Source organism: Dromiciops gliroides, chromosome 5 (genome assembly GCF_019393635.1).
Source record: "Dromiciops gliroides isolate mDroGli1 chromosome 5, mDroGli1.pri, whole genome shotgun sequence".
NCBI lineage: Eukaryota > Metazoa > Chordata > Mammalia > Microbiotheria > Microbiotheriidae > Dromiciops > Dromiciops gliroides.
The window spans coordinates 64,245,961-64,272,552 of record NC_057865.1 but is presented as its reverse complement, the minus strand read 5'-3'; the positions used below and the strand labels follow the sequence as shown (position 1 = coordinate 64,272,552).

The following is a 26,592-nucleotide window of genomic DNA, read 5'->3' as shown; positions in this document are numbered from 1 at the left end:
CCTGAATCCAACACTGGTGTTTTATCCACTGCACCACCTAGCTTCCCCATCCCATTGCATTTATAAAGGGTTTTCTTTAAATTTAAAATATATTTTCCACACTTAAATAACAATTATATATGTGTATACATACATATGTGTATATATGTATTATGTATGTATATTATTTTCCCTCAGAAACACAATTATTGGGTAAAATCAATATCCCAAATATGGTAGCACTTTGCTCTGTTTGTATATCTCCTTCTTCAAATGACTGCAAAAAATATCTTCTATTCCAATTATGCTTAAAGGACCAACTTGTAGGTTGGAGGTTTGTATGTTCAGCAGAGACTCAGTCTTCTAAAAACAATGAACTCTTTTTTTTTTTTTTTTGCAGGGCAATGGGGGTTAAGTGACTTGCCCAGGGTCACAGCTAGTAAGTGTCTAGTGTCTGCGACCGGATTTGAACTCAGGTCCTCCTGAATGCAGGGCCGGTGCTTAATCCACTGTGCCACCTAGCCGCCCCCTAAAAACAATGAACTCTTAAGGAACATTTAATTGTGAAACCATCTTTTTACTACTTCGCATAAAATTCCTATCAATTTAGTGCTTATAGAAATAGATACAAAAAGAAAAGCTTTGCCCACTGGGAAATCCTGTCAGTATTAAGCTGGAAATGTGACCACTCATGTGTCTGTTAGTTTAGATGGACTGACCTGCATTTATGTTTTGGCTGGTGCTGACACCTGCTTTTGCAAGATTGTTTGACTGTTATTCTCTATTTCATCTCATCTGGCCAGCATTCCTAGCAGCCTCCTTCCATTCACTCTTATCTTGGCAGCCTGTAACTTGATGGGAGACAGAAACATAACTCCTGTATGCAGGATTTTCTTGCAAAATGGGAATGAGAGCCTAAAGCTCCAGAGACCAAAGCCACAGTGCTCACATAGAGTGGTAGGTGTCATCAAGGTCAAGCCATTTTGCAGGAAAAAACAGTAAAAAGAGCTTGGAAGGGAGCTTCTAATAGATTTTTAAATGTAAATATCATTAGGCTCATTAGATGTTGGGTGAATATTACTCCTTCTTTTTGCTTAACTTCTGGGACCTCCAGAGGAAGGACTCATCTTTACATTATTTATTACAAAAAATTATAATATATAGTATTTGTATTTCTCAGCAATATCTGTTGAAGGCACCCCCCTTTAATCACCCAGGTTTGCAGCCTCAGTTATCCTTGACAGCTCATTCTCCTTCACTTCCCAATAAGGATGTTGTTGTCAAGTCTCAAAAAATTCCATTTCTGCAACATCTCTCACATCTGCCCCATTTTCTCCATGCACGTGGCCATCCTCTTAGTTCAGGCCCTCATCACTTCTCACCTAGATTATCACCATAGTCTCTTAATTTCCCTTCCTCAAGCCACTCCCTCTCTAATCTGTCCTTCACACAGCTGCCAAAGCCATCTTCCTAAAGTTCAGGTCCATCCACGTCACTTCCCTCTCTTGCATCAGGGGATCAAATACACACTCATTTATTTGGTATTTAAAACTTCCCAACATGGCTCCAACTTACTTTAGAAGCTTATTACACTTTACTATCCATCCTGGATTCTAGGTTCCAGCCAAACTGGCTTACATGTCATTCCTCACTGGTGATGTTCTATCTCCTATTGCCACACCTTTGTATGGGCTGTCCCTGATATCTGGAGTACTCTCCCTCCTCACTTCTGCCTCTTAGAATTCTTATCTTCTTTCAAAGCTCAGCATATGCATCTCCTCCTGAGGGCAGCTAGGTGGTGCAGTAGCTAGAGCACTGGCCCTAAAGTTGGGAGGAAACAAGTTCAAATCTCACTTCAGACACTTACTGGCTGTGTGACTCTGGACAAGTCACAACCCCAGTTGCTTTAAACATCTGGGGCCATCTCCAGTCATCCTGATATATACCTTGCCACTGGACCCAGATGACTCTGTAGGAGAAAGTGAGGTTGGTGACCTTGCCCAGCCCTCCCTAGCTTAAATCCAATTCACTGCTCACCCCAGTGTCATGGTCCTCTTCAAGAACAAAGGACAAACAACGACATCAACAGCAATAAGCATCTCCTCCTACATGTGACCTTTCTTGATCTCCTCCACCCCAACTCCCATTTGCCAGTACCACTCACCCCAAATTAGTTTACTTTATATATATATATATATATATATGTATGTATGTATGTGTGTATGTGTGTATGTGTATATATATATATATATATATAATACACATACACATATACATGCACATACTCGAATGCTTTAGTATGGTCTTTGAATCCCAAGCACCTGTATAAAAAAGGTTATACAATGTACATTATTTCATTTGATCCTCACAACAGTCATGTGAGGTGAGCTATATGGGTACTATCATCCATGTTTTATGGATGGGGCAATAAAGTCTCAGAAGAAATAAGTGGTTTGCTCATAATTACATAGCTAGTCAGCATAACAGGTGAAGTGCCGACCTGGGTGTGTCTCTGATCTTCAAGCCTGGTGCTCTTTCTACTATAGTATACTTGCTACTTTGAGAGTAATCACACTGAGGAAATCTTGGGATTTTTATAGCCTTATCACTAATTTCACCCTTTTCCATCTTTATCTAGGAAAAGTAAAAAAAAATAAATATGTAATTTTAACTTACTATTGAAAAATCTGACTTGTCTTATATTGGGACAACTGAACCTGGGATTTCATTGATACAGAGAATTCCCTTTACCAGTGCAGGTTGGTATCCTCTCTGCAACTTTAAAGTTTTAGAGAATTGCCTAAACACCAAGAGATTAAATGACTTGTTTAGGGTGACATAGTATGTGTCCAAGGTGAGACTTGAACCCAGGCTTTGCTGGATCTAAGGCTAGCTACTATTCCAGGTAAGATATTATTACTTCTTTTTTGGAGCTAAGCTGAACTACCAACTTTTATATGGTATTTTAAAAGCTTAGATGCCATTTATCACATTGTAAGTACCATAAGGAGGATGGAACTGTCAAAATATGTCAGAACAGAGAAGGCTTGAACACAGACACAGATGAAAGTAAGAGAAAGAGTATTTGTCACTTATATAGCTTAGGAGGGCTACTGGGTCCAGGCCACCCCTGCCACTCTAGTCCAAGCTCCAATTATGGTTCAAGGCCATCCAAAGATTTGCTTACCCAGATCTTCCAGTAAAAGTCATTCAACTGGGGGGCAGCTAGGTGGCACAGTGGATAAAGCACCAATCCTGGATTTAGGAGGACCTGAGTTCAAATCGAGCCTCAGACACCTGACACTTACTAGCTGTGTGACCCTGGGCAAGTCACTTAATACCCATTGCCCCACAAAAAGTCACTCAACTGAGCCTTCAGCTCCAGAATCCCTGATGCCAGTCAAATCTTATAGTGGACCACCTATAGTCTCTGGAGTAGCATAATTCTTGACCTTAGACCAATAGATAATTGTGAACACTTTTATCACAATAATGATAATACAAAAGGAGGAAAACCCAGTCTTGAATACCAAGACTACCATGATGGTTCCCAGTCACTTAGCTTCAGTTCCTTTACACTGCCCTACTTATTCTGACCACATTCTCTGCTAGTCTAATCCAAGATATACTAGATTCCTTCCTGGGGAAGTAGGCAGGGTCGTTTGATCTAAGAAAGGTGTAGTCATTCACTAGACTCAAATGTGTCAGTCACCTTAGTTCTTAAAATAAGCTAGAAGCTATACGAGTTCTTTCCAACAAGAAACAAAAACTTTGCAAAGAGGTCCATTCGAGGGGTCCTTTATTTTATTTCCCAGTGGTCTCAGAAAATGAGATAGTACTATTCTTCACTAAGGCTAATCATTATACCTGTACCTTTGATCCTATTCCTTGTTGCCTCCTCAGGGACCCTAAACTGTCAGTCATTCACTCTAAAGCATCCTCGCCCTGGATCTTTTTCATCCATCTACAAACATGACATAATTGATGGAGTCCTGGACTTGAAGTCAGGAAGACTTGGGTTCAAATCTCATTTAAAGTTATGCAACCTGAACTGATGATGAATGAGATGAGCAGAACCAGAAGAACATTATACATAGTATCATCAACATTATGTGTTGTTCAACTGTGATAGACTAGATTCTTCTCACCAATACAATTGTACAAGAAAGTCCCAAAGGACTCATGATGGAAAAGGCTCTCCAAATCTAGAAAAAACAAGAACTGTGGAATATGGATGCTGATTGGACCATACTATTTCTTTTGGTTTTGGTGCTGTTGTTTTTCTTTTCTTTTTTTTTTTTGAGGTTTTTCCTTTTTCCTCTGATTCTTCTTGTATAACATGACTAATGCAGAAATATGTTTAATGTTATTTTATATATATATGTATGTATGTATGTGTATATATAAACCTATATCAGATTACCTGCTGTCGGGGGTGGGGAGGAGGGAGAAAAATTGGAAATTGGAAATCTTATAAAAACAAATGTTGAAAATTATCTCTACATGTAACTGGAAAATAATAAAATAATTTTATTTAAAAAAAGAAAAGTTATGCAACCCTGGGCAAGTCACTTAAACTTTGTGGGTCTCAGTTGCCCCTCAGATAAAGTGAAGTTGTTGATCCAGAAGACATTTAAAGTGTCTTCTCATTTTAAATCCATGATCCAGTCTAGGGTCACTCATCTTTTCATAGTCTTAAACGAATATACCTCTTTATATCCTTATAATTCATATAGCTGCCATGTCATTTTCTCCTTCCCTTAATTTCTAAACTTCTTGAAAAAAAGCATTCACATTGTATGCCTCCACTTTCTCATTACTTAAGCATCCTCTCAACTTGAGATCTGGCTACAGAATCTGCTCTCTTAAAGTGAAATACTAATTGTCAGATCCCCATTATTTTTGCAGTGCTCATTTTCCTTGACTTTGTGGGAAGCCTTTTGACACTATTGATTAGTTTCTGCTACTGTGGCTTCAGAGGGAACACAGTCTCATAGGTTTTTTTCTGCCCTTTTTTTCTTCTTTCTTCTTGTCACTGTTTGCTTTGCATATGTTTCCCAACCTCTAAATCTAAGCATTACCCAAAGTTTACCCTTGGCCTTGTTCATTTCTTTATACTATCAGGACAGCTAAATGGCAGAGTGGGCAGAGTGAAGTCAGCAAGAACTGAGTTCAAACTCTGCCTCAGACACTCACTGACTTGTGTAATCCTCAGCTACTTAGCCTTTCTCATCCTTAGTCTCCTCATCTGTAAAGTAGAAATAATAATAGCACCTACCTCACATAGTTATTGTGAGGATCAAAAGAGATAACATATGTAAAGGGCTTGGCAAACCCTAAAGTACTATATACATTCTAGCTCTTATTTTCTTGATAATTTCATTTACTCCTATGGCTTCAACTACAATCTTTCCATAGACAACTTTCAAACCTCTAATTCTGACTTCTGTTCTGAGCTTCAGAACAATGCTTCTAACTATCTATCTATAAAACATCTTTACTTGGATGTTACATCATCATCTCAAACTCAACATGTTCTTTTTTTTTTTTTTGCGGGGCAATGGGGGTTAAGTGACTTGCCCAGGGTCACACAGCTAGTAAGTGTCAAGTGTCTGAGGCTGGATTTGAACTCAGGTACTCCTGAATCCAGGGCCAGTGCTTTATCCATTGCGCCACCTAGCTGCCCCTAAACTCAACATGTTCAAACAGCTTCCTTCTTTTGTCCACCACCACCACCACTCCCATTATGTCAATAACAAGTCTGCAAGTATTTCTTAAATACTGACTACATGTCAGGAACTGTGCTTAGTGTTGGGGCTTCAAAGAAATGCATTTGCATTCTAATGATCCACAAATGTGAGAAGCATCTTTGTGAGCTTAATCCTTGAGGGGACCCTGTGATATCACAAGTCTTTCTAAGGAGTCTTAGGAAATATCTAAATCTGCATAATTGAAGGCCTCTCTCTACTATAAGTTTTCAACCTCATTGCAGTCACTGTTGATGGTTTCCTTTTTGATGTAGCCCTGTGCATCTGACTCTGAGTTCTCACTTTTAAAAAGTGGCATTTATATAAGTGTATAAAAATTTACTGTGTGACTCATTCCAAAATGAATCACAATCTCAAAAAAAGTCACCATCCAACCTACTAAATATGGTGTATTTCTGCAGTGAATACAAAAGTAAATGTGAAAGCCAACAGGATTAGGACAGCTGAACAGGCAGAGATAAAGCCTTCCGGGCCTGGCTGTCACAGCGAAAGGGGCATGCCATTTTGAATTCTGTATCAAAGGCAGGGAAACTGCCTTAAAGTGTAGGTATGCCATCCTTGAAAAATGCTTCTCTCCTTCTCCCCACCCAAAACAGGTGGCCAAAGGTTCTATTGATTTTATGAGACACATTCTCCATTAAGTCAATATTACTCAATTTATCTTGAAGGCACTTGATATGACAGCAAAAATGTATCTTTATGATATAAAATGCAATGACATCAAGGGCAAACAGTTGCTCTGTTCCCCAGCACCAAGCCCTGCAGAGCTGCTGTAAATCAGTATAATCCACTGCATAATACCCCACCACCCTGGAGTGTGCCACAGAATGCAGCCTCAGAAAACAATCCTGAGCAATCTTAGCTCAACCCATCAGGCCTTCCAGCACCAACCACAGACTCAGGGCAGCTGATCCATCATTCCTACTTTAAATAAAAGAATGATATGGTGAAACGATTCTGTCTGTTAGTTCCTACTTTCCCAATGTAGGTCAAGGCTTTTGATGACCCACATTTATCAAAAGACCTTTGTTTAAGAGCAGAGCAAACAAAGGCATGCCCTGAGAACTCTTTCAAGGTACTGAGTTTCTTTGGGTGAAATAGAGGCATCCTGCTTTGCTTTGTTTTGTTCTTTATGGATTTAATATTGCCATCTCTTTTCTCCATCCACAAAGGTTCAGTTGATAGTATTTTATTAAGTGGCATAAATGTGATATTTAAAAAAGAGACTAAATAATGTAATTGTGGAACTGAAAGAAAATGTTTGGTTTAGTCATTTCCAGTTGTGTCTGACTCTTCATGACTTTGTTTGGAGTTTCCTGGCAAAGATACTAGAGTGGTTGCCATTTTCTTCTCCAGTGCATTTTATATATGAGGAAACTGAGGCAAACTGGGTTAAGTGACTTGTCCAGGGTCATACAACTAGTAAGTATCTGAGGCCAGATTTGTACTCAGGTCTTCCTGACCCCAGGCCTAGCTCTATCCACTATGCCACCTAGCTGCCCTTAAAGAAAATGTACAATTGCATTAAAAAAGTCCCCTACCAGGCTGGAAAAATGATAGTCTGAGTTAATAATATCCTGAAGAGACAATCCCTTTAGTAAAAATTGCTCACATTTAATAAAAATATTCATGATTCCAAAATGTCATTGGGAACATTCAAAGGATGAAGAATAGGATCAAGTCTTTTATAGATCGTAAGGTGATTACGGACAATTTAAAAAAGACTCCCAATAATTATACTTATAGTTATCTCTTAAGAGACATGGAATATCCCTTGAGAGAAAACAATGCTTGCTGATTGAGTGACTCCACAGTCCCAGAACACCATGCCCCACCTCATTTTTAAACCTTGATTGCCTATTGTCTATCAAATAGAGTACAAATAGCTCACCCTCCACAAGAACTCTACAATCAGGCCCCATATTATCCACTCAATCATGATCCATCCTTCTTAGTGGACTATAATCTCCCTTAGGGTAGAGACCATGCCTTATTTCATCTTTGTAACTCTGGTCCCTAGAAAAGTGTCTTATACATATTGGGCACTTAGTAAGCAATCAATAAGCATTATTAAGTAAAATAATCCCTGCCTTCTAGAGTTTATATCCTAACGGGTGAGCTGAAATGATCCTATATGTTTAGATAAAATGTAAACAAAATGAATAAGCAGTAGTTTGGGGAAGGAGGGCACTAGAAGTTGTAGGGCTGCCCAGGAAAGTCTTCAGATAAAAGATAATGCTTGAGCTAAGTCTTAAAGGCAGCTAGGCATTTCAAGAGGTAAAGGTGTGGAGGGGGTGGGGAGTGCTTTCTAGTCATGGGGGAAAGCCAAGACAAAGGCATGGAGATGGGAGGTGGAGGTATCCTTAGGTGGAATAGCTGATCAGAAGAGTAAGAAGAATAGAAAGGTACATTATTTTTATCTTGTTAATTTCATTTACTCATATAGGTGAGAAATGTGGTTTATTGATGCCAAAGATGGCAGAGTAGATGGATCATGTAAGTCCATTGCAACAACAACAAAAAACCCCACCTAAACTTATATGTTTTATTGATATTATGTCAGTTGTGTATAAATTTATATAACAACTGAATAGGGCTGTGAAGAGAAACTTGGGTTTGGGTTCTAGCTCTAGTACTAACATGCTATATATGCCCCGAGACTATTAAATTCATCTCCTAAATTCTCATTTTCTTTATAAGTACTAGGCTTCTTTATTTTAAACAAAAAGTGAATTAAAGATTGATAAACAGGTTCTATGCACATGTAGTATCTCCTAAATAATCTTTCCATGTGTCAAAACAATTTCAATTCCCCAAAAGTTACTAACTGGTGAATATTATTTGCCCCAACTATACTATTACTAGGGCTATATCTCAAATACACCAGAGAAGGAGGAATAGGCTTCATATGTACAAAAATATTTAGAACAGCTCTTTTTGGTAGTAGTCCTCACCTAGAAACTAAAAGGGTGCATCCCATTGAGGGATGTAAAATATTATGCTAAATGAATGTGATGGAACATTATTGTGCCATGAGAAATGACAAAATGGACAATTTCAGAGGAAACTGGAAAGAACTTTATGAACTGATACAGAGTGAATTGAGCACAACAAAGAATAATTTACCTAATGACAGCAATATTGTAGAGAAAAACAACTTTGAAAGAATGTAGAATTCTGATTAATGCAATGATAAATCACAAGTTCTGAGGACTGAAGATGATTCATGCCACCTACCTCCTGCCAGAGAAGAATTGAAATCTGGAATGAGACTTGCATTTTTTGATATGATCAATATGAGAATTTGCTTTGCTGGGTTCTGCAAGTTTGTTGTGAGTTTTTAATATTGTTGGATGCAGGAGGAGGGGAGTGGGTGAAAGAAAGATAATGTTTTAAAAATTAAAAACTTTTCTCCTAGGCCAAGTGTGCTCATTATAATTAGCTTTATTTTTTATAACTCGGACCTATTAACTCAGTCTTTAGAAAAGACAGGACAACATAGGTTAAGACAATCCCTGACTTCTGAATAAGCTGCTCAGTAATGCCAACAGCAAATGCTGCAACTGAAAGCAACAAATTTAAATTTAAAGGACTGGTAGTGGATTCATACAGCACAAGCAAACAAACTTTAAATTCCAAGGTCACAATATAAAATAACTTCTGCCACTGGTGATGAATTCAGAAAATGAGAAGTAATTTGGAAGAGAAAGGAATGAGTTTCTGTCATTGGAAGTTGTTTCTAGAAGGAGATGATGCCACCCACTGCTGATGTTGCTCACTGTATGTACTCTTACCTGTCCAAAGGTCTTAGTCCTTGATGTTACAATGAATCAAGAAGCTTACTATGACTCTCAGAAAAATTTAACTCTTTTGGGCTTTCTACCATTCAAGTCCAGATCTTAATGATTAGATTAATGCCAAATAACCAGAAAGGTTTATATTTTCTTCCAATAGCCATTATGATAGAGCACAGTAAAAACACAGTAAAAATACTAAAGTTCTTTGATACTGTTTCTTCTGTTGGGGTTATTGTTGAGGCTATGTGACAGAAGAGTGATATGCTTAATAACCCCTGGCTCAGCCCTTTAGAGGCCCTGGGTGCGTGGTACGAACAACTCCCTTGAGCCCTGGGTGTGGTATGCATGGCCACTGGAGACCCTGGCTGGGGCTCTAGGGCAGCTAACCAATTAGCTTGATGTGTGTCAGGGCTTGGCCCCGGGGTTTGCAAAGAGAGAGGCCTTTTATATACGGGGGAAATTAGCTGGTCAGAGGGGGGTTGACAAAGAAAGGGGGCTTTTTCAGAGGGGGGGGATGCTAGAAGAAGGTTGGTTGGTACAGAGGAGATGCATAGAGGACTAAGGAAATGGTACAGAGAGGAGGAGGATGCTAAGGAGACGAAGGGAAGGACGCCAGAGAAACGGTATGGAAAGAGAGGGGGCTTGCAGTTAGATGGTGGAAGAGGACGCTACAGAGATGCTGAGAGGTCATATTTTACTTTTGTTGCCTTTATCCCTAAGTTTATTCACCTAAATAAATCCTTTGCTGTTAAATGGAAAGAAGCCATTTGCTTATCAATTTGGGAGAAGCAGTTGTGGGAATTTTTAAACAGCCCTAACAGACTGGCTTAAGCAATTAATAGCAGTTCGATAGCCAGCCAGTCAAAAGTCCACAGATTAGGCCCCGTTACTTAAAATATTTTTACATTGGAATGGCTACCTCTGCTGGGACTTACAGCCCAGATGTAATTTTTCATATGGCCCACAGTTATAAAATTTACAGATTAGGATGTTATCCTTTTTTTACTCACCAGTTATGCCTGAGTTCAGGAAGGGTAATCCTGTATCTATCAACAAATAATTACATTAGATTAGGAGGTCCTTGAGAACAGGGGTTTGCTTTTGCTTTTTTTGTATCTCCAATGCTTAGTACAGTGCCTAGCAGTAGGAATTAAATAAATGCTTATGAAATAACTGGGTACCTAACAAATATAACTGGGAGAGGATGTGGGTTGGTCAAAGTTAATAGACCCATGTTGTTTTGGTATTCATAAAATGTCAAAATATCTTAGAGTATGGGCAGCCAGGTGGTGCAGTGGATAGAGCCATGGAGTCAGGAGGACCTGAGTTCAAATCCAGCCTCAGACACTTGACGCTAGCTGTGTGACCCTGGACAAGTCACTTAACCCCAATTGCCTCACCAAAAAAAAAAGTAATAATAATAATAAAAATATCTTAGAGTAAGGGTCTTGAACCCTTTCTGTATCATGGACCCATTGAAGCCTATGGACCCTTTTTCAGAATAATGTTTTTAAATATAGAAAATAAAATCTATATGGTTATAAAGGAATCCAATTATATTATATGAAATATAATTAGCAAAAGGTAAAAAAAGTTAGCATGCCCCAGATTAAGAACTTCTCATTCCTTATTAAAAATGACATCAGTCTCTAGAGAAAGAACTGATGATGTCTAAAAACAGATTGAAGCATAATTTTTTAGTTCCTTTTTCTTAATTTTTTTTGTCTGTTTTCTTTCATAACCTGACTAATGTGGAAATGTTTTACATGACCACACATGTGTAACTTATATTGAATTGCTTGTGTTCTTAAGGGCGGGGGAGGAGGGAGGGAGGAAGTGAATTTGGAACACAAAGTTTTAAAAATCAACATTAAAGATTGTTTTACATGTAATTTGGGAAAAATAAAATTCTAAATAAAAGAGGGAAAAAAGAACTTCTCATTCACTAGAACACTGAAATAAAGAATGCAAGGCATTCTGCTGAGTGCTGTCATGCTTCTCATGATCAGGTTGAAAGATAACATTTACTTCCTTGTAGTCTTAGTCAAAGTGGATCAGATAAGAAAAAATTCTAGATTCAGAGACAGTAGAAACCATTTCTTCCCCTTAATGATTGGGAGAAGGCTTCATAGAGGTGTAGTATTGTAACTAAGCTTAGATTCCCCCTCATCCCCCAAACCCAGAATTAATATGTCCAAATAGGAAAAGTATTAAAGTTTAATTATTTAATTATAATGACCAAGCTGAGCCCTAGAGAAAAGTTATTTTTTTAATTAAGAAAATAATTATTCCTCCCTCCCACTATTCCTTCCCCACCCTCCACCCCCACTGAGTAGGATTTCAGTTAGCTCATAGGTTCATGAATTTTGAACTGAAAGAAATCATCAAAGGCATTAAGTCCAATCTCTACATTTTATAAATGAGACAATTGAGGACCAGAGACATTAAATGACTTGCTCAAAGTCACACAGTTACTGAGTGACAAACATAGGAGTCAAGCCAAGGTTCTATGCCTTGAAATCCTTTAAGAAGGTACTGAGTATTTCAAACTGTATATTTTATTAAAAGAGAAGGCTAGTTTTAAAGGATAAATTTTATTCATAAAATCATTCTCATAATCCCAACTAACATTTATCAGGCACTTATTGTATACAGGACCCTATGCAAGGCATTGGGAGTGATACAAAATTTAGATAAGAGAGGGGCAGCTAGGTGGCACAGTGGATAGAGCACCGGCCCTGGGGTTCAGAGGACCTGAGTTCAAATCTGACCTCAGACACTTAACACTTACTAGCTGTGTGACCCTGGGCAAGTCACTTAACCCTAATTGCCTCACTAAAAAAAAAAATAGATAAGACATGGCTTCTGCCTGTATGGAACTTACAGTTCTTTAGGGGCATATACCACATACAAATAATTATAATTTAAAGAAATGTTGTAAGTGTATTATAGGGGTACAAATATAGTTGTATATAAAATTTAAGGAAGAAATGGTTGTTGCTCTTTGAGGGGATCAGGCAAACCTTCATAGAGAAGGTGGCCTTTGGGTTGGCCTTAAAGACTTAGCTGAGGATATTTTATGCTTGTGAGATAGAGTTAGCAAAGGCCAAGAGGTAGGAAATCATGGGGCAGGTTAAGGAGACAGAGGCTAGTCCCATTTGGATAGAACTAAACTATTAAAATGAATGCCCTCCATTTGGCAAATGGGAGGTAAAATGGTGCTATTTGTTTGTGCTTTTCCTTCTGCCCTGTTATTACTGTCTATTGATCTTTTGCTTTCTTTCACCACTGTACTGCTTTTGTGATTAGACTCAACTACATCAAAGTCCCATCACCAGCAACTTACAATGTATAAAATCCCTACACCCAGATAAAAGATCTCACAGCCTGAGCCAAGTACTCATAAGGCATAATGGAAAGAGAGCAAAGTAAGTTTGGTTTTTATTTCTTCAGCTTTTGAGATATATTTGGAAGAGTTTCATTGGATTCCATTAGTTTTCTTAGCATATATAACTGAATAATGAAACTGACTCAACTAAGGCCCACAGGTAGAATTTGTTAAATGAAAAAAATTATATATACACATACATATATCTATACATGACAATGCAGATATCAGCTATATGCTATCCATAAATATAATATATAACACATTATAACATGTACTTGGAAATACACATAATTTTAAAAAGTATTATAATAGCCATTATGTTCAGGACATTAAGTTACTAATAGAATATTTTCCACAAAATTTAAAAGGCAAACCTAAAAATGCAACTGTAATATGGGTAAAAAACCCCCAAAACAAAAGAAAAACAAAATAACACATGGTGGATTCTGAATTTGTGATCATTTAGATGGGGCTGTTTAGAAAACCTTTAATTAATAGTATAAATAATTTTTTTGTTTGAATGTAAAATACTCAAAGAAAAATTATTCTCAAGAATCTAGTTTCATACAGATAAGTGATGTGACAATGGTTATACTACTCAACCCAGCAGGGGGCTGAATCCATTAAGATGAAATTCAGTAGAGATAACTGTCAATTCCAGTACTTGGATACTTAAGTCCCTAGGACTTGTTACTGCTTTCTATAAGGGCCTTTGTCAGCCCAGGGTCCCCTTCATGCTCTCATGAGGCATCAGAGGAAGACGTTAGCAGAAAAATATTTGAGTATGCCACAGAATTAGAATGACATATTTCAGTTTTTAGTATGGAGAAAGAGGTTTTTTTCTTTACTGACTTCCCCATTTACTTTCCCAATGTGGGCTCCACAATAATAGATTCATAATGTTGTATTCTCCTTTGAAGCTGACTAGAGTTGGGCTTTATCCTGCTAAACACACATGCATCCAATTCATTCCCAAAGCTGAGTTTTTCAAAAGAAGTGTCACTTTTAAGTTCCTAATGCCAACTCAGCACAGCTGGACTTTGAATCAATTTCAATCAACTTCTGGTATTGCAATTGGTAAAACAATAAGGCAGTCCAATGTTTCTGATTAGCTTTTAAAACCCCCAGAATTTTTCTAAGATACCATCAGTGACATAGGAGACCTTTTCCTTTTGCCTGGGATACCTCAGTCCTTAGGAGCAGTAGGGGAATAATAAAAGATTGTGGAGTCTTCTTGACTCTTGGCTCGGGGCCAGGAAGGGATAAGCTGAGCCCAGAGCTTTACATATGGTAGGGGCTTAATAACTATTTATTGAATGTAGTTGGATTTTAAATCCCCACAATGCACAGCAAAGTGCTGGACCATAACAGGCACTCAATGAATCTTTACTGAATTACTCCCATTATTAATTTTAGCAGCATATTTCTGGAAAGTGAATATTTTCTAGGTTACAAAAACTCTTTTATATCTCTTATTAGATTCACACAACAACTTTGATGGGGTGGCAGGAAATGGGTGGCAGAGATTGAGGTAGCAGGGTAGCAGAGTATTGGGATTCCCATTTTATAGATAAAGAAACTGAGGATGCATAAAAAAAGGGACTGACCAGAGTTAACAACATCATTAGGAGTTAGAACTATTTTACTTAAGTGTCCTTTCTATTACACGATATTACACTTCCCTTCTTGAGTTAAATTGAATATGAATTACCTGCCTTAAGTATGGTATCCACTATTAGGATTCCTCTTGCCAATCCTCCCCATATTTTTTTTTATTTCTCCTATTCCATTTTCATCCCTTCTTAATAATGCATGTGGAATAATGAAATGATTCTTGAGATATATTTAATAGAATTCTAGGGATAGGGATTGGACCTATAATTTTATTGGTGTAGGGAACTCCCAGGTAATGAAACACCCTTTACCAAAGCAGGTCAGCATCTTCCTTTCAAGTATTACTTAGAGACCTGCCTTAAGCGGTCAAGCATTAAGTGGTTGAGTGACTTGCCTAAGGCAAGTATGCCTGTGGCAGAGTCAGGATCTGAATCCATGTTCTCCTGGCTTCAAGGGCAGCTCTTTACCCACAACTTCACCATGCTAAAATAATAACTCTAAATCCCAAAGGGACTGAATTGACATCTAAGAAGTTACCAGAAACAAACAGGAAGCATGGCAATTGACTATGCATAAAGATATTTGCATGCAATGAAGCCAGGTAACAAAATACTGACAGATAATACTATCAGAGTCTTTAAGGCATTGGTTCTCAAAGTGGCAGATAATACGCACTTAAAGAAACTGCGAAGAGGCCTTGGGACCCTTTCAGGGGGTCACATAATGATACTATTCTAATTTCTAATATGGTAAATATCAATGGATATAACTCACATAAATAAAAGGTCTTGGGGGGGGGGTCCTCAATAATCATTAAGGGTTTAAAAGGGTCCTGAGATCAAACAGTATGAGAATTGCATCTTTAAGCTCTAACTTTCAACTCTTCCCTCTCCCCCGCCCCAACTCTATTATTTCTTATCTTGAAGTAGAGCAGAAAATGTAATAAAATGTCCATCAGTATGAAACATCTATTGGATTTCACTTTCAGAGTATTAATCTTATGGAGTTGTTTGGAAAATGCAGAGTTCAGCCAAAGCACTTCCAAGAAGTTTGCAAAATGCATTTGATTCCTAATCCATGCAAACACCAACCCAGGAAACACAGAGAACTTGATTCAAAAAATCCTTTAAAAAAAAAAACCTGACTACTTTTATGTCACAAAGTTCTCAAGACTTTCAGAAATATTCCAGAAATTTGATCTGTGTCAAGAACCTCTTTGTTTACCTGGCCCTTTCAGTGACTCCCAGTTGCTGGTGAGCTTCAATGAATTCCGTAAGTTGTTTCTGTAACATCACATCTTTGCCCTCAATTTGGGTAATGAATTCATGCTGCAAAAGATCAGACACGGTTGGCCGCTTCTCATAATCTTTAGTCAAGCACCTGTGCTGACAGAAAAGAATATATAATCATTAGATAAATTACACATAGCCTTAAAACTACCATACAAACTCTTTATTATTATTTTTTTGATAATTGCTTTGACTTGCTATAGAAATGGCTTTTTCCCAAATGTTGAACCCAACAAGCTAGCTCAGAAACATCAAGAAGTAGCATGATAAAATGGATGCTTGTGGAAATGAAGGAATCTGTTAGACATTATGTTGTAGGAATGCCATCTTTCCAAAGAAATACCAACTCCCTCTTTCCCTTCTGTGTCTTCGGCGAAAATTCTCTTTCACAAGTCTGCAGCTAAAGATAAAATAAACCAACCATAAAGACAATTAACTTTTGATAGTTATTTAAAATTAAAATAAACTTTACAGTTTCTTTTCCATGATGTTTTATTAGAATCTCACTTAATCCTTCATATTCCTCTTTTGCCAAGACTCTCCATTATCTTGCAAAGATGAAAGAATGAGATGTTTGATCCCAGTGTACATTTTTATGCTCATTTTGAAATATAGAAATTTCCATCCTTCATATTCATTAGGACTAGAGAATCATTGATTCCAGAAGGGATCTCTGAGGTCATCTTATATATTGCCCCTCATTTTTACAGATAAAGAAAGTAAGGCTCAAGGAGGGAAGTGACTTGTTTAAGGTAATAAAGGTAGTAGATGTGAGATTTGAATTCAGGTCCTTTGACTCCAGAGAATGTACTTTATCTACTAGACTTAGTGGTAGGAGTCTTTCCTAGTACAAAGGATGGTTATGTTCATCTTCCAAACCCACTTGCCAGCTGACCAATAGCATCTAAGTGACACAGAGATAGAGAACCAGACATGGAGTCAGGAAGACCTGAGTTCAAATGTGGTCTCAGACACTTACTAGCTGTGCAACTCTGGGTAAGTCATTTAACCCTGTTTGCCTCAGTTTCCTCATCTATAAAATGAGTTGTAGAAGGAAATGGCAAACTACTCTACTATCTTTGCCAAGAAAACCCAAAATGGGGTCATGACGAGTCAGATACAACTAATCAACTAAACAACAATAACAATGACAATGACGACAACAAAAACAACAACAGTACAGATCTGTGAGATGGTGGGCCAATGTTAGGGTGTCATACATGTTCATGGACCAGAATAATGCTTTAGACCCAAGTGTGCTAATCCACTGCATGATATACTACACAAAGAATTCCTAATCAATAGTATCTTTCCCAGGAGATTCAAAATGACTCTAAAAATAATAATTGAAACTAATCTATTTTTGGGGGGATAGGAAAGGACCTAGTAAAAAAGAAATCCCATACTGAAAGAATTTAAGAAGATTGCATATTTTTGATGATGCAATGATAATGTAGCTCTGTATCCTTGTGTAGTTTAAAAAAAAGAACCCCAAAATGTCCAACTTTTCGGTTACAAAACTATCACTTTGGTACCCATAGATTTAGATTAGTAGTATGTTGCAAAGTGTGAAAATGGGCTAGAAAAGTAGAATTTGCCTTTTGCACCCAAATCAATCAGTCAAGTCTACTAAGGGATCACTAAGATATGATGGAAATATCAATTAAAATTTTGTTTTCTACTCAGAAATATTTCTAATTATCTCGATTTCTGTGTAATAATATTTGAGTTTTAATTAATTCCAACAATTTAAGGGAAAATTGAAAAGTAGATTACTTATTTCATCTTTCTTTAAAAGTCCTGAAATTTTTAGACCTTAGATTATTGTTTATGCAACAGAAAACTAATGCTTTGGAAAGAATGAAATCACATCCCGTGGGTAGCTTTGTGGCACAGATAAATGCTGGACTTGGAGTTGGGGAGACCTGAGTTCAAATCTAGCCTCAGACACTTACTATGTGTCCCTAGGTAATTCATTCAATCTTTTCCTGGCTTAGTTTCCTCCTTTGTAAAATGGGGATAATAATAGCAATTACTTTCCAGGGTGGTCATGAGGATCAGAGATAATATTTGTAAAGCAACTATATAAATGGTTATTGACTAACATAATTACATGTAATTTCTACATTTGCTTCACAGTATTTTTTAACCTTTTTGTGAAGGGAATTTTCCATTTAAAGTCTCCTGGACTGGCCATCAAAAATCAGTTTATAGTGCACTTTCTTTAAGGGGAAGGGAGTTAGTAGAGGTTGCCTGGTGACATGAAAAGGGTGCTGGATTTGGAGTCAAAAGATCTGGGTTCAGGGGAAGCTAGATGGCACAGTGGATAGAGCACCGGCTCTGGATTCAGGAGAACCTGAGTCCAAATCCAGCCTCAGACACTTGACACTTACTAGCTGTGTGACCCTGGGCAAGTCACTTAACCCTCATAGCCCTGCCAAAAACAAACAAACTAACAAACAAGATCTGAATTCAAATTTCAACTCTGTTACTTATTTCCTGTGACTAGACACTCTTCCTCTCTGGACCTTGGTTTATACTAGATGCCTGTTAAGGTCCTTTCCAGCTCTAATTTCTGAGAAGATGGGTTTGAGGGCAGATACCTGAATTGACTTGCTTTATGCTTTTATGTTTGTTTTTTATTTTTTTTTCAGCTCTCTGGATACTTCCAAATAGGTAAGCATTCTGTGACAGGGTTGGTCTGGGGAAAAATATTTGAAAATACTACCTAGCTTCTCATCAGTTATCTAGATACTTCCAACTATGTCACCATTATATAGACATTTTAATCATTGACTGTTTCATACTCAAAAAGGCATCTAAACAAAAAAATAAACAATTTCACATTTATATAATACTTTATACTCTAAAAAGCAATTTCAGAAACATCATTGCCCTTGACATCCATAAGAATTTCGTCAATTAGGCAGAACAGTTACCAGTCTCCTCATTTTATACAAGAGGAAATGGAAGCTAAGTGATTTATCCAAGGTCACAAATTTAGTATATGCTAAAGAGCCCAGGTCTTCTGACTCTTATTTCACTGTTCTTCCCTTTAAAGTATGTGGCTGGGAGAGAGGGAAAGTGTGAATAGATAGACTGGGGGGAATATGGAGAGAAAGTAGGTGGCCCCACAAAAGAAGAATTGCATAGTATTTGGAGGGACTTAAGCCACCTGTCAATAAATGTAATGTACATGATGCTAAGTTTATTATTTTTGAGTAATAGTGAATCTGCTATGAGACTTAATGAATGAAATTTAAAATATGTTTTGCAAATAACAAGCAACATCACAAAAGCTATCTAACATAATTTGTAAATGGAAAGAGGAAAAAGAAAATTTGAGAATATTTTTGATATTTCAGTAGGACACATGACAAATTTATAGTATATATAAAGGTCTGATGACCACTGACATTTGGGATCCTACCACCTCTGTCACATCACTGAGGGACCAGGGAAGGGCTCAGAAGGACCTGCCAAAGCTGCAGTGGTTGCTGACTTTGACAATTTTCATTGCCCAGACCTTTGATGTATTTTGCATGTAAGATCTCAGGTAGATTATAGCACAGTCCATTAAACAAAACTTAATTAGGGATATATGCAACACTGGGCAACACAGATACAAGTTCACCTAGCAAACCAGACTCCAAAGAATGATTCGCTACTAAGAAGTTTCACCTGTGTGTCATTCTCTCTTATCTTAGTGTTACTTAAAGCTTAACTATGGACCAGACTACCATTGGCCCAGAGGTTCTACTAGTTTCATGTGCTATCTATTATCTCAAAGCAAAATAGTGCTCATCTTAAAAATACTGGTAACAGCTTCTTCCTTCCTACTCCCATACCAACAGCACTGATTATAGAAGCAGTGAAATAACAACATTTTTCATATAAAGAGAATATGCTTTGATTTTAAAAATAAAATTTCCATTGCTACTCACTTGTTAATAAAGTCATTAAATTCTGCTGTCCACAGTTCTGGTTGTCTTAGAGTTGGAGGTGGACTTCTATAAAGAAGAAAATAAAAATTTGATTATATACATTGTATATATACATGTGTGTATGTACACACACACACACACACACACACACATATATATATGGAAAAGGAGAATGAACAAGATAAACTGAATAGTGGACTTCTGAGGAATCACTGGCATCATCCATTCTAATAGGCAGCTCTAATCCAGTACTACCATCATTTTTCAAGAATGTCCATAAATACAAAGGAAACTAATTAACTATTAATCACTATTCATATATTATGACAGATTCTATGTTTCCCTGCAAGCCTGGAGTATTTGACCCATTTTTCTAGCTGTTCATCTTATTTTTCAAAAGTGAATCTTTTTGTAATTACCTGATGGTATTAGGGAGTGGTGAGAGACAGCATGGAAGAGTAGACAGAAGTTGACCTTGGAGTCAGGAAATTGGTACTTGAAGCATGCCTCTGATACATGCGAAACGTATGACCTTGAGCCCATTAGAGAACATCTAACAAAAATCACAGTGACCAAGGTAACTCTTTAAGATGATTAAATAAGGGCTGACTATCTGTATCAGTGGAGAGAGTTTCAACATTGGAAGCTCATCCACAGATGATTAGGAAATAACAACATCAATGGGAGAATGGCAGAATCAAGAACCATAACAAGAAATTCCACAATCGGGGCAAAGACAGGCTTAGGAAGAGCTCATCTGAGGGTGGGAAGGAGGAAACACACCAAGTAATAGCTGCTTATTTTAACTAATTATTCTTGTTAGCTAGGTTCTAAGCTCAATTGTTTCTACCAGTTAAAGGAGGGTAAGAGTTGACAGAACTCCCTAAATTCTGACACCCTGAGGCAAAGCTCTGATTGTCTCCACTCTAGTTACAATTCTGGCAAATGTGAAAATAAGACTGAATATTAGGAAAATATAATGACTAGAAGATACATAGAAGTCTTCCAAGGACAAGAAGGGGAACTCTCATTCTAAAAGGTCTTTATAAAGGAGAGTGGGTCAAAGGCAGAGACAACGTATGGTGTGTAGAAGAGGACAGAGCAGCACACAGCTCTTAAGTTTTTAATCAGTTTGACAGAATTAATGCCAGAAATAATTTAAAAAGTAAGTTAATGAACAAATCCTATTAACCACGTGAGGCTCTGAATGCCACTTAGAAGTGCTTTGAATCAATCCTTTTCATTTGAAATAAAGAAGGTCTTTTTTCTTTCTTGAAATGCTCATGAATACAAAGGGACCCCACATGAAAACAAGACCATTTCAATTCTGAAATCAAGCAACATTGATCAACCATGTTGGCTGAGTTTCCTGAAATACTGCTTTATGTTCATTTCAACAGCACTTTGTTTTCATTAGTGAAATAGAAATACTCTGTCTTTAGCTCCACGTTACTCTCTAAATAGCTTATAATGAAATTAATGTAGAGTTTGTACAGGCTAATTAAAGAAAAGTGCAGCTCCTCATCTACCACAGATCTCACCCCAAAGCTCATTTCACAAACCTCAGGATGATTTGAAGATTGCTGAACATTCAACAAAGACATTTTTATCCCTAAGGTTGCTTTTTGCCTTCAAAAATTCCATCCTTAGAGATTTATTCTTTTGTCCTAGAGTTGGTAAGAACCAAAGTTCTGCTTTGTTTCAGGGCACTTCTCGTCTCATGACTTTTCAAGATTTTGCTTTTAAAATAATTTCTCAAATTAGTACCTTCATAGTCCCACTTCAGAGATATACTGGTATTAGAAAATGCTGAGTGATGACTAAAATGATGTAATTTCTAGAATTATTACCCTTTCTAGGTACTGCTTGCAAGGATGATTTAAACTATAATTAAAATGGCTTTCTCCATGTAGTGTGGTCCAGTGAGTAAGGATTGTCACTGCAAGCTAGAGGAAGTAGGCTTTATCTTTGCCACAAACAAGGGAAAGAGGAAGAAGGGCAAGATGGATGCTCAGTTTCTAAGAGTAAACGATGCCAAAAGCATTCACTGGTAATACAATCTTGGCCTAGGTCAGTCCAAGTTTTGTTTATTCTGAGTTTAATTAGCTGCAAAATAGAGAGGATTTTTTTTAATAACAGGCAAAGTTTATAATGTGCTTTGGAATATTTAAGTAAGGGCTCTATCATGTTCACTGGCCTAAATAATCTCTAACATCCCACAAAACTTTTAAGCTTCTATGATTCTGGGATCAAAAGCACCATAATGGATAGCACTGGGATTCAGAAACTTCAGTGGTTCCTTACTGCCTCTAAGCACAACAAAATTTCCTCTTTTGACAGAGCCCTTCATGATCTGGCTCCAACTTCTCTATTTAGACTGATTTTCCATTTCTCCTCCTATGCATAATGGGCCATCTAAACTGGCCTGCTTTCTCCTGTTCCTTCTACATGACATTCCATGCTCTGCTTCTGGTTCCTTGAGTAGACCAATTCTCATACCTACTATGGTCTTTCTCCTCACATCTACTTTGTAGGATTCCTAATTTCCTTCAAAGCACAGTTTAGATACCACCACTTATATAAGGTCTTTCTTGGCCCCCAGATATGAGAGCCCCATCCCCTAAATTTTATTGTATTTACTTGCAGATATTTTGCATGTGGTGTTCCATGCTTATGTTGTTTTCCCTCAGCAGAACTTTATTGTTTTGAAGCCAAGGTCTATGTTTTTTATTTCCTCAACAATTTAACATGGTGCCTAATAAATACTTGTTGAACTCAATTAAATGAAAGGGATAAGAGATAATAATATATAGAAATAGGATGGCAAAACTGAATTCAAATTTGACTGCTTGCTTGGCTCTATGGAAAACATATCCATGGGGCAGCTAGGTGGCGCAGTGGATAGAGCACCAGCCCTGGAGTCAGGAGTACCTGAGTTCAAATCCAGCCTCAGACACTTAACACTTACTAGCTGTGTGACCCTGGGCAAGTCACTCAACCCCAATTGCCTCACTAAAAAACAAAAACAAAAACATATCCACAATATTTAAGCATTGTTATGCAGAAATCAGGCACAGCAACTTGACTTTTTAGGGATGAAGTTGCTTCATTCCATTCTACCCTAAATGAGGCTTCTTACTCATGCAACATAATTAAGTAAAAGATACCCTTCCTCCAACTAGGAGAGGGATAACAAGAGTGATGTGGGTGGCTAATTTCCAAGAAAGCATTGCAGAAAACACGTTCATCAACTACTAAGATGCATTCTATTTAATAAAATTCATTGTACTTCAAGCAGAAAATGCAGCTACTTGGAATATAAAAATGATGCTCCAAAGCATTTTTCTCAATATGTTGAAAAACAGCTTAGTATTTCCATCCTTGACTATACTCAATCGCACTGTGCAAAACATTCAAAAAGTAGGGAGTGGTAGTTGGAAGCTTTTGGTGAATGGATGCTCTTCACAAAAGATCTTGTCCCTTTACCTTGGTATTTTGAATAGTGCTCTCATAGGGTGCAGATCAGCAAAAGGCGGGTCTCCATCTCCTAACTCGATAGCGGTAATGCCCAATGACCATGCATCGCACCTGGCATCATAGGTGCTATCCAGCTGCTGTTCACATGCAATGACCTAGTAGAGAAGAGCAAGGAGAAAGAGCCAAATTCTCAGACTGTATTCAGGAATCCTATTTGAACACAATACAATTACACTGGAAGGGTGATGTGGGAAGGCAAATAATCAAATCAGAGGTGCTAATTGTCAGATTGCTTTAGGTTCCACATGCAAAATAATTTATTTTGACCAGACTATTGTGAGATTTAAAATTGGATATTAGATCATAAATCTCCCCTACTTAACCTTTCCCTTAATTTATCTCCCAAACTAGGAAATGGAAGCAGCTTTTGGTTTTCTAGATAGACCTTTTTATTTATAGTTATGATAGTCACAAGGTGATGTTGATTAGAAGGATAGGAAAGTAGAAACACAATACAAATCGTCTTAAGTCTAAGCTTAGTCTATATTCCTTATAAAAACTCACCAAACCGACAAGGCCACCTTTGGAGAGAGAGTCTGTGCCGCGCCGTCAGGAGTCCCGCCAAGCAGGCAAAAGGCCTCCTCTCGTTCTCTCCATCCCGGAAGTCAAAAAACCCGGCAGGCAGTCTGACATGCGCAGCAGGCGGACTGTTCATCTACTCCCCAAAAGGGTGGTCCTTGAAAAACTGGCGTCTTTCAGTTATCCTAACCGACTGTTAAAAACTTTCATATTTTACCACATTTCCCCCCTTTGCTTCCTCAAGAAACGGAATGTTTCCTTGATGGAACAGTAAAAAGAATATAATAACTTTTGCTGACTAATAATATGCAAACAACAATACAGAAAAGGAAGAGAGGAAAGTTTTGTCCAGAGGGGCGATTTTTTTTCTTTCCTCATGAACCGACGCTTTGACATTAGTCTTGCAAAGGGAGAGCCTCTGCAGAGAGTACATGTTACAGATAGTATATAACAGAAAGGAGATAGTAAAAGCTAATAAAGCAAAACAGTTCATATAAAGTCTCTGAGTTCTCTTGTCTTCTTGAAGTGGTAAGATGTCATCAGGAGGAAACTGGATTCTGGTCTGGAAAACTGGAGACTGTTAAAAACTTTCATATTTTACCACACTATATAAACTAAATTAATTAGACTACACAGATCCTCCACTCCAGCCAGGCAGAGCTCTCAGTGTTTGTTATTCTTTCCTCATTGGTTTTTAGAGATTTGGATTCTACTCAGCTAAAGTCCCACCTCCTCCGTGAGGGCTTGCTTACTTTCCTTATGTATTATTTATTTGTTTACATGGTGTATTTTCCCTTGACATCCCTGATAGAATGTAAGCTTCCTGAAGGCAAGCTTCCTGTTTCCTATTGTCTTTTGTATCCTTCATGCCTACCTGGTACCTTTCACATAGTAGGCCCTCAGTAAACATTTAAATGCTGAATTGAAGTTAATAATTCTAGTCCAAAGTGATTTTTTCCAAACTTTGAACTCCTCCAGCATTGATTATGTTTACTAGTCATGAGACAAATATGAGATAATGAGAGCCTAAACTAGGTTCAGCGTAGTGACCCTAGTAATTGAGAGAAAGATAGAAGAGATATAATGATAGCAATTACAAAAGATAAGATTTTAGAGACATCTTGGAGATTTATCTGTTTCATTTACAGAACCCTCCATCCCTCAAAGTTAAGAGGTTCGCTAAAGATCAGATAATCAATCAGAGAGTTATAATCAAACTATCATTGAGTCATTGCTTCATTATTATTGAGTGGAGAGGAAAAGAGAGATTGGGTGGGTAACCAGGTTCCATAATCCCTGATTCTCATAAGAAAGCACATTTCTAGCAACTTAATGGTTTTGCTTTTTGTTTTTAATTTTTGTAAATGGCAGCCAACAGCAAAGATAGAAATGTGCATTCTGGGAATGCTGTCTATATCATGGTCAGATCATTTAAGTAGAAATATATGAAATTACATTTGTAATGAAGAATCATTAAAATCTCTAGAACCCTATTTTCTTATGCAGTCCATTTTTACTGTTGGAATTGACAGCTCTTAAATCTAAATTATTAGAGATTGTTGGGGACTCCAAAATATTCTTCACCAAGGGAGGGTTCCTTGAGGATGCTAAAGCAGAAAAATAAATCATTACTAAGATCTTTCAGTTTTAAAAAAAAAAACATCCATGAAGTCAAAGCTTTAGGATTTAGCAGCTGCAATGCATGCAGCAATTGAATTGGTTCAAAGATTTGTTGCCATTTGTGAACTCTGGGAGATGTTTAATCAAAATGTGGTTCAAAGAAGACATCTCATTGGGAAACAGTCATTCACTGTATTAGGTGATGTAAGGAAATATAAAGATGGATCAAACTTGTTCTTGCTTTCAAGGAACTTACTATCTAGAGTGTGATGTATATGTATGTGCACATGCATGTGTGTTCACAAGTGACTATAATATGCATGATGAATATATTACACACTAGTCTTCCTCCCTAGACCTTCAAGATGATACAGAGAATAAACTGAGACCATTAGCCTTTTTCATTCAGAACTCAAAAAACCCAATCATTATAATCACTTACACTCATTGGTGGGGTGAGGCAGCCCGATCAATGTCATTCCCCAGAAAAGCTGGCTAGTATGTTTTCCCATAAATCAAGGAAAATAGTAGTGCATGCTGGACAAAGTACATTTTATTATTTGTGATGATGTACAATGAGAGCTAACAAATATTATAAGGTAATTTTGTACTTTTTATGTAATATGTGCTTAACAATATTTGCTGAATTGAAATGAATACTGGCTTAACAGCCAGTTAAACATTCAAATATAACTGAGACACATGCAACCTTTCATGCAACAAGAATAAGCTCCCATTTATCTAGAAAACAAATAACCAGAAATCTCAGAGTCTATATATTTTATTATTCATTGGCAACTTTTATTCAAAATGATGATTCTGAGATACTGTAAGAATCTCAAAAAACATCTTAAATTATCAGAGAAAGATTAAATTATAGGTTAATTGTTAAGTATATTTTATATTAATAGGACAGTTAGGTGGGATAATTGATAGAGCACTGGATCTGGGATCAGGAAGATATGAGTGTAAATATGGCTTCAAACACTTACTAACTGTGTGACCTTGGTCAAGTTACTTAGACTTTATTGATCTCAGTTTCCTCATCTGTAAATAGGAATAATAATAGGACCTACTTCCCAGGGTTGTTGTGAGGATCAAATGAAATAATATTTGCTGAGTGCTTTCCAAATC

General features: G+C 37.3%; 1 protein-coding gene across 1 annotated transcript in view; it reads right to left on the bottom strand.

Moving 5' to 3' along the window:
- Positions 1 to 26,592, bottom strand: part of MYO3A (myosin IIIA) — a 350,362-nt gene that overhangs the window by 156,713 nt on the left and 167,057 nt on the right. The window contains exons 7-9 of the mRNA XM_043967196.1: positions 23,269 to 23,414; positions 19,783 to 19,848; positions 15,774 to 15,929 (exon numbers count right to left, since the gene is read on the bottom strand). Of these exons, the coding sequence (XP_043823131.1) occupies positions 15,774 to 15,929; positions 19,783 to 19,848; positions 23,269 to 23,414 (368 nt within the window). The remainder of the gene's footprint in view (positions 1 to 15,773; positions 15,930 to 19,782; positions 19,849 to 23,268; positions 23,415 to 26,592) is intronic.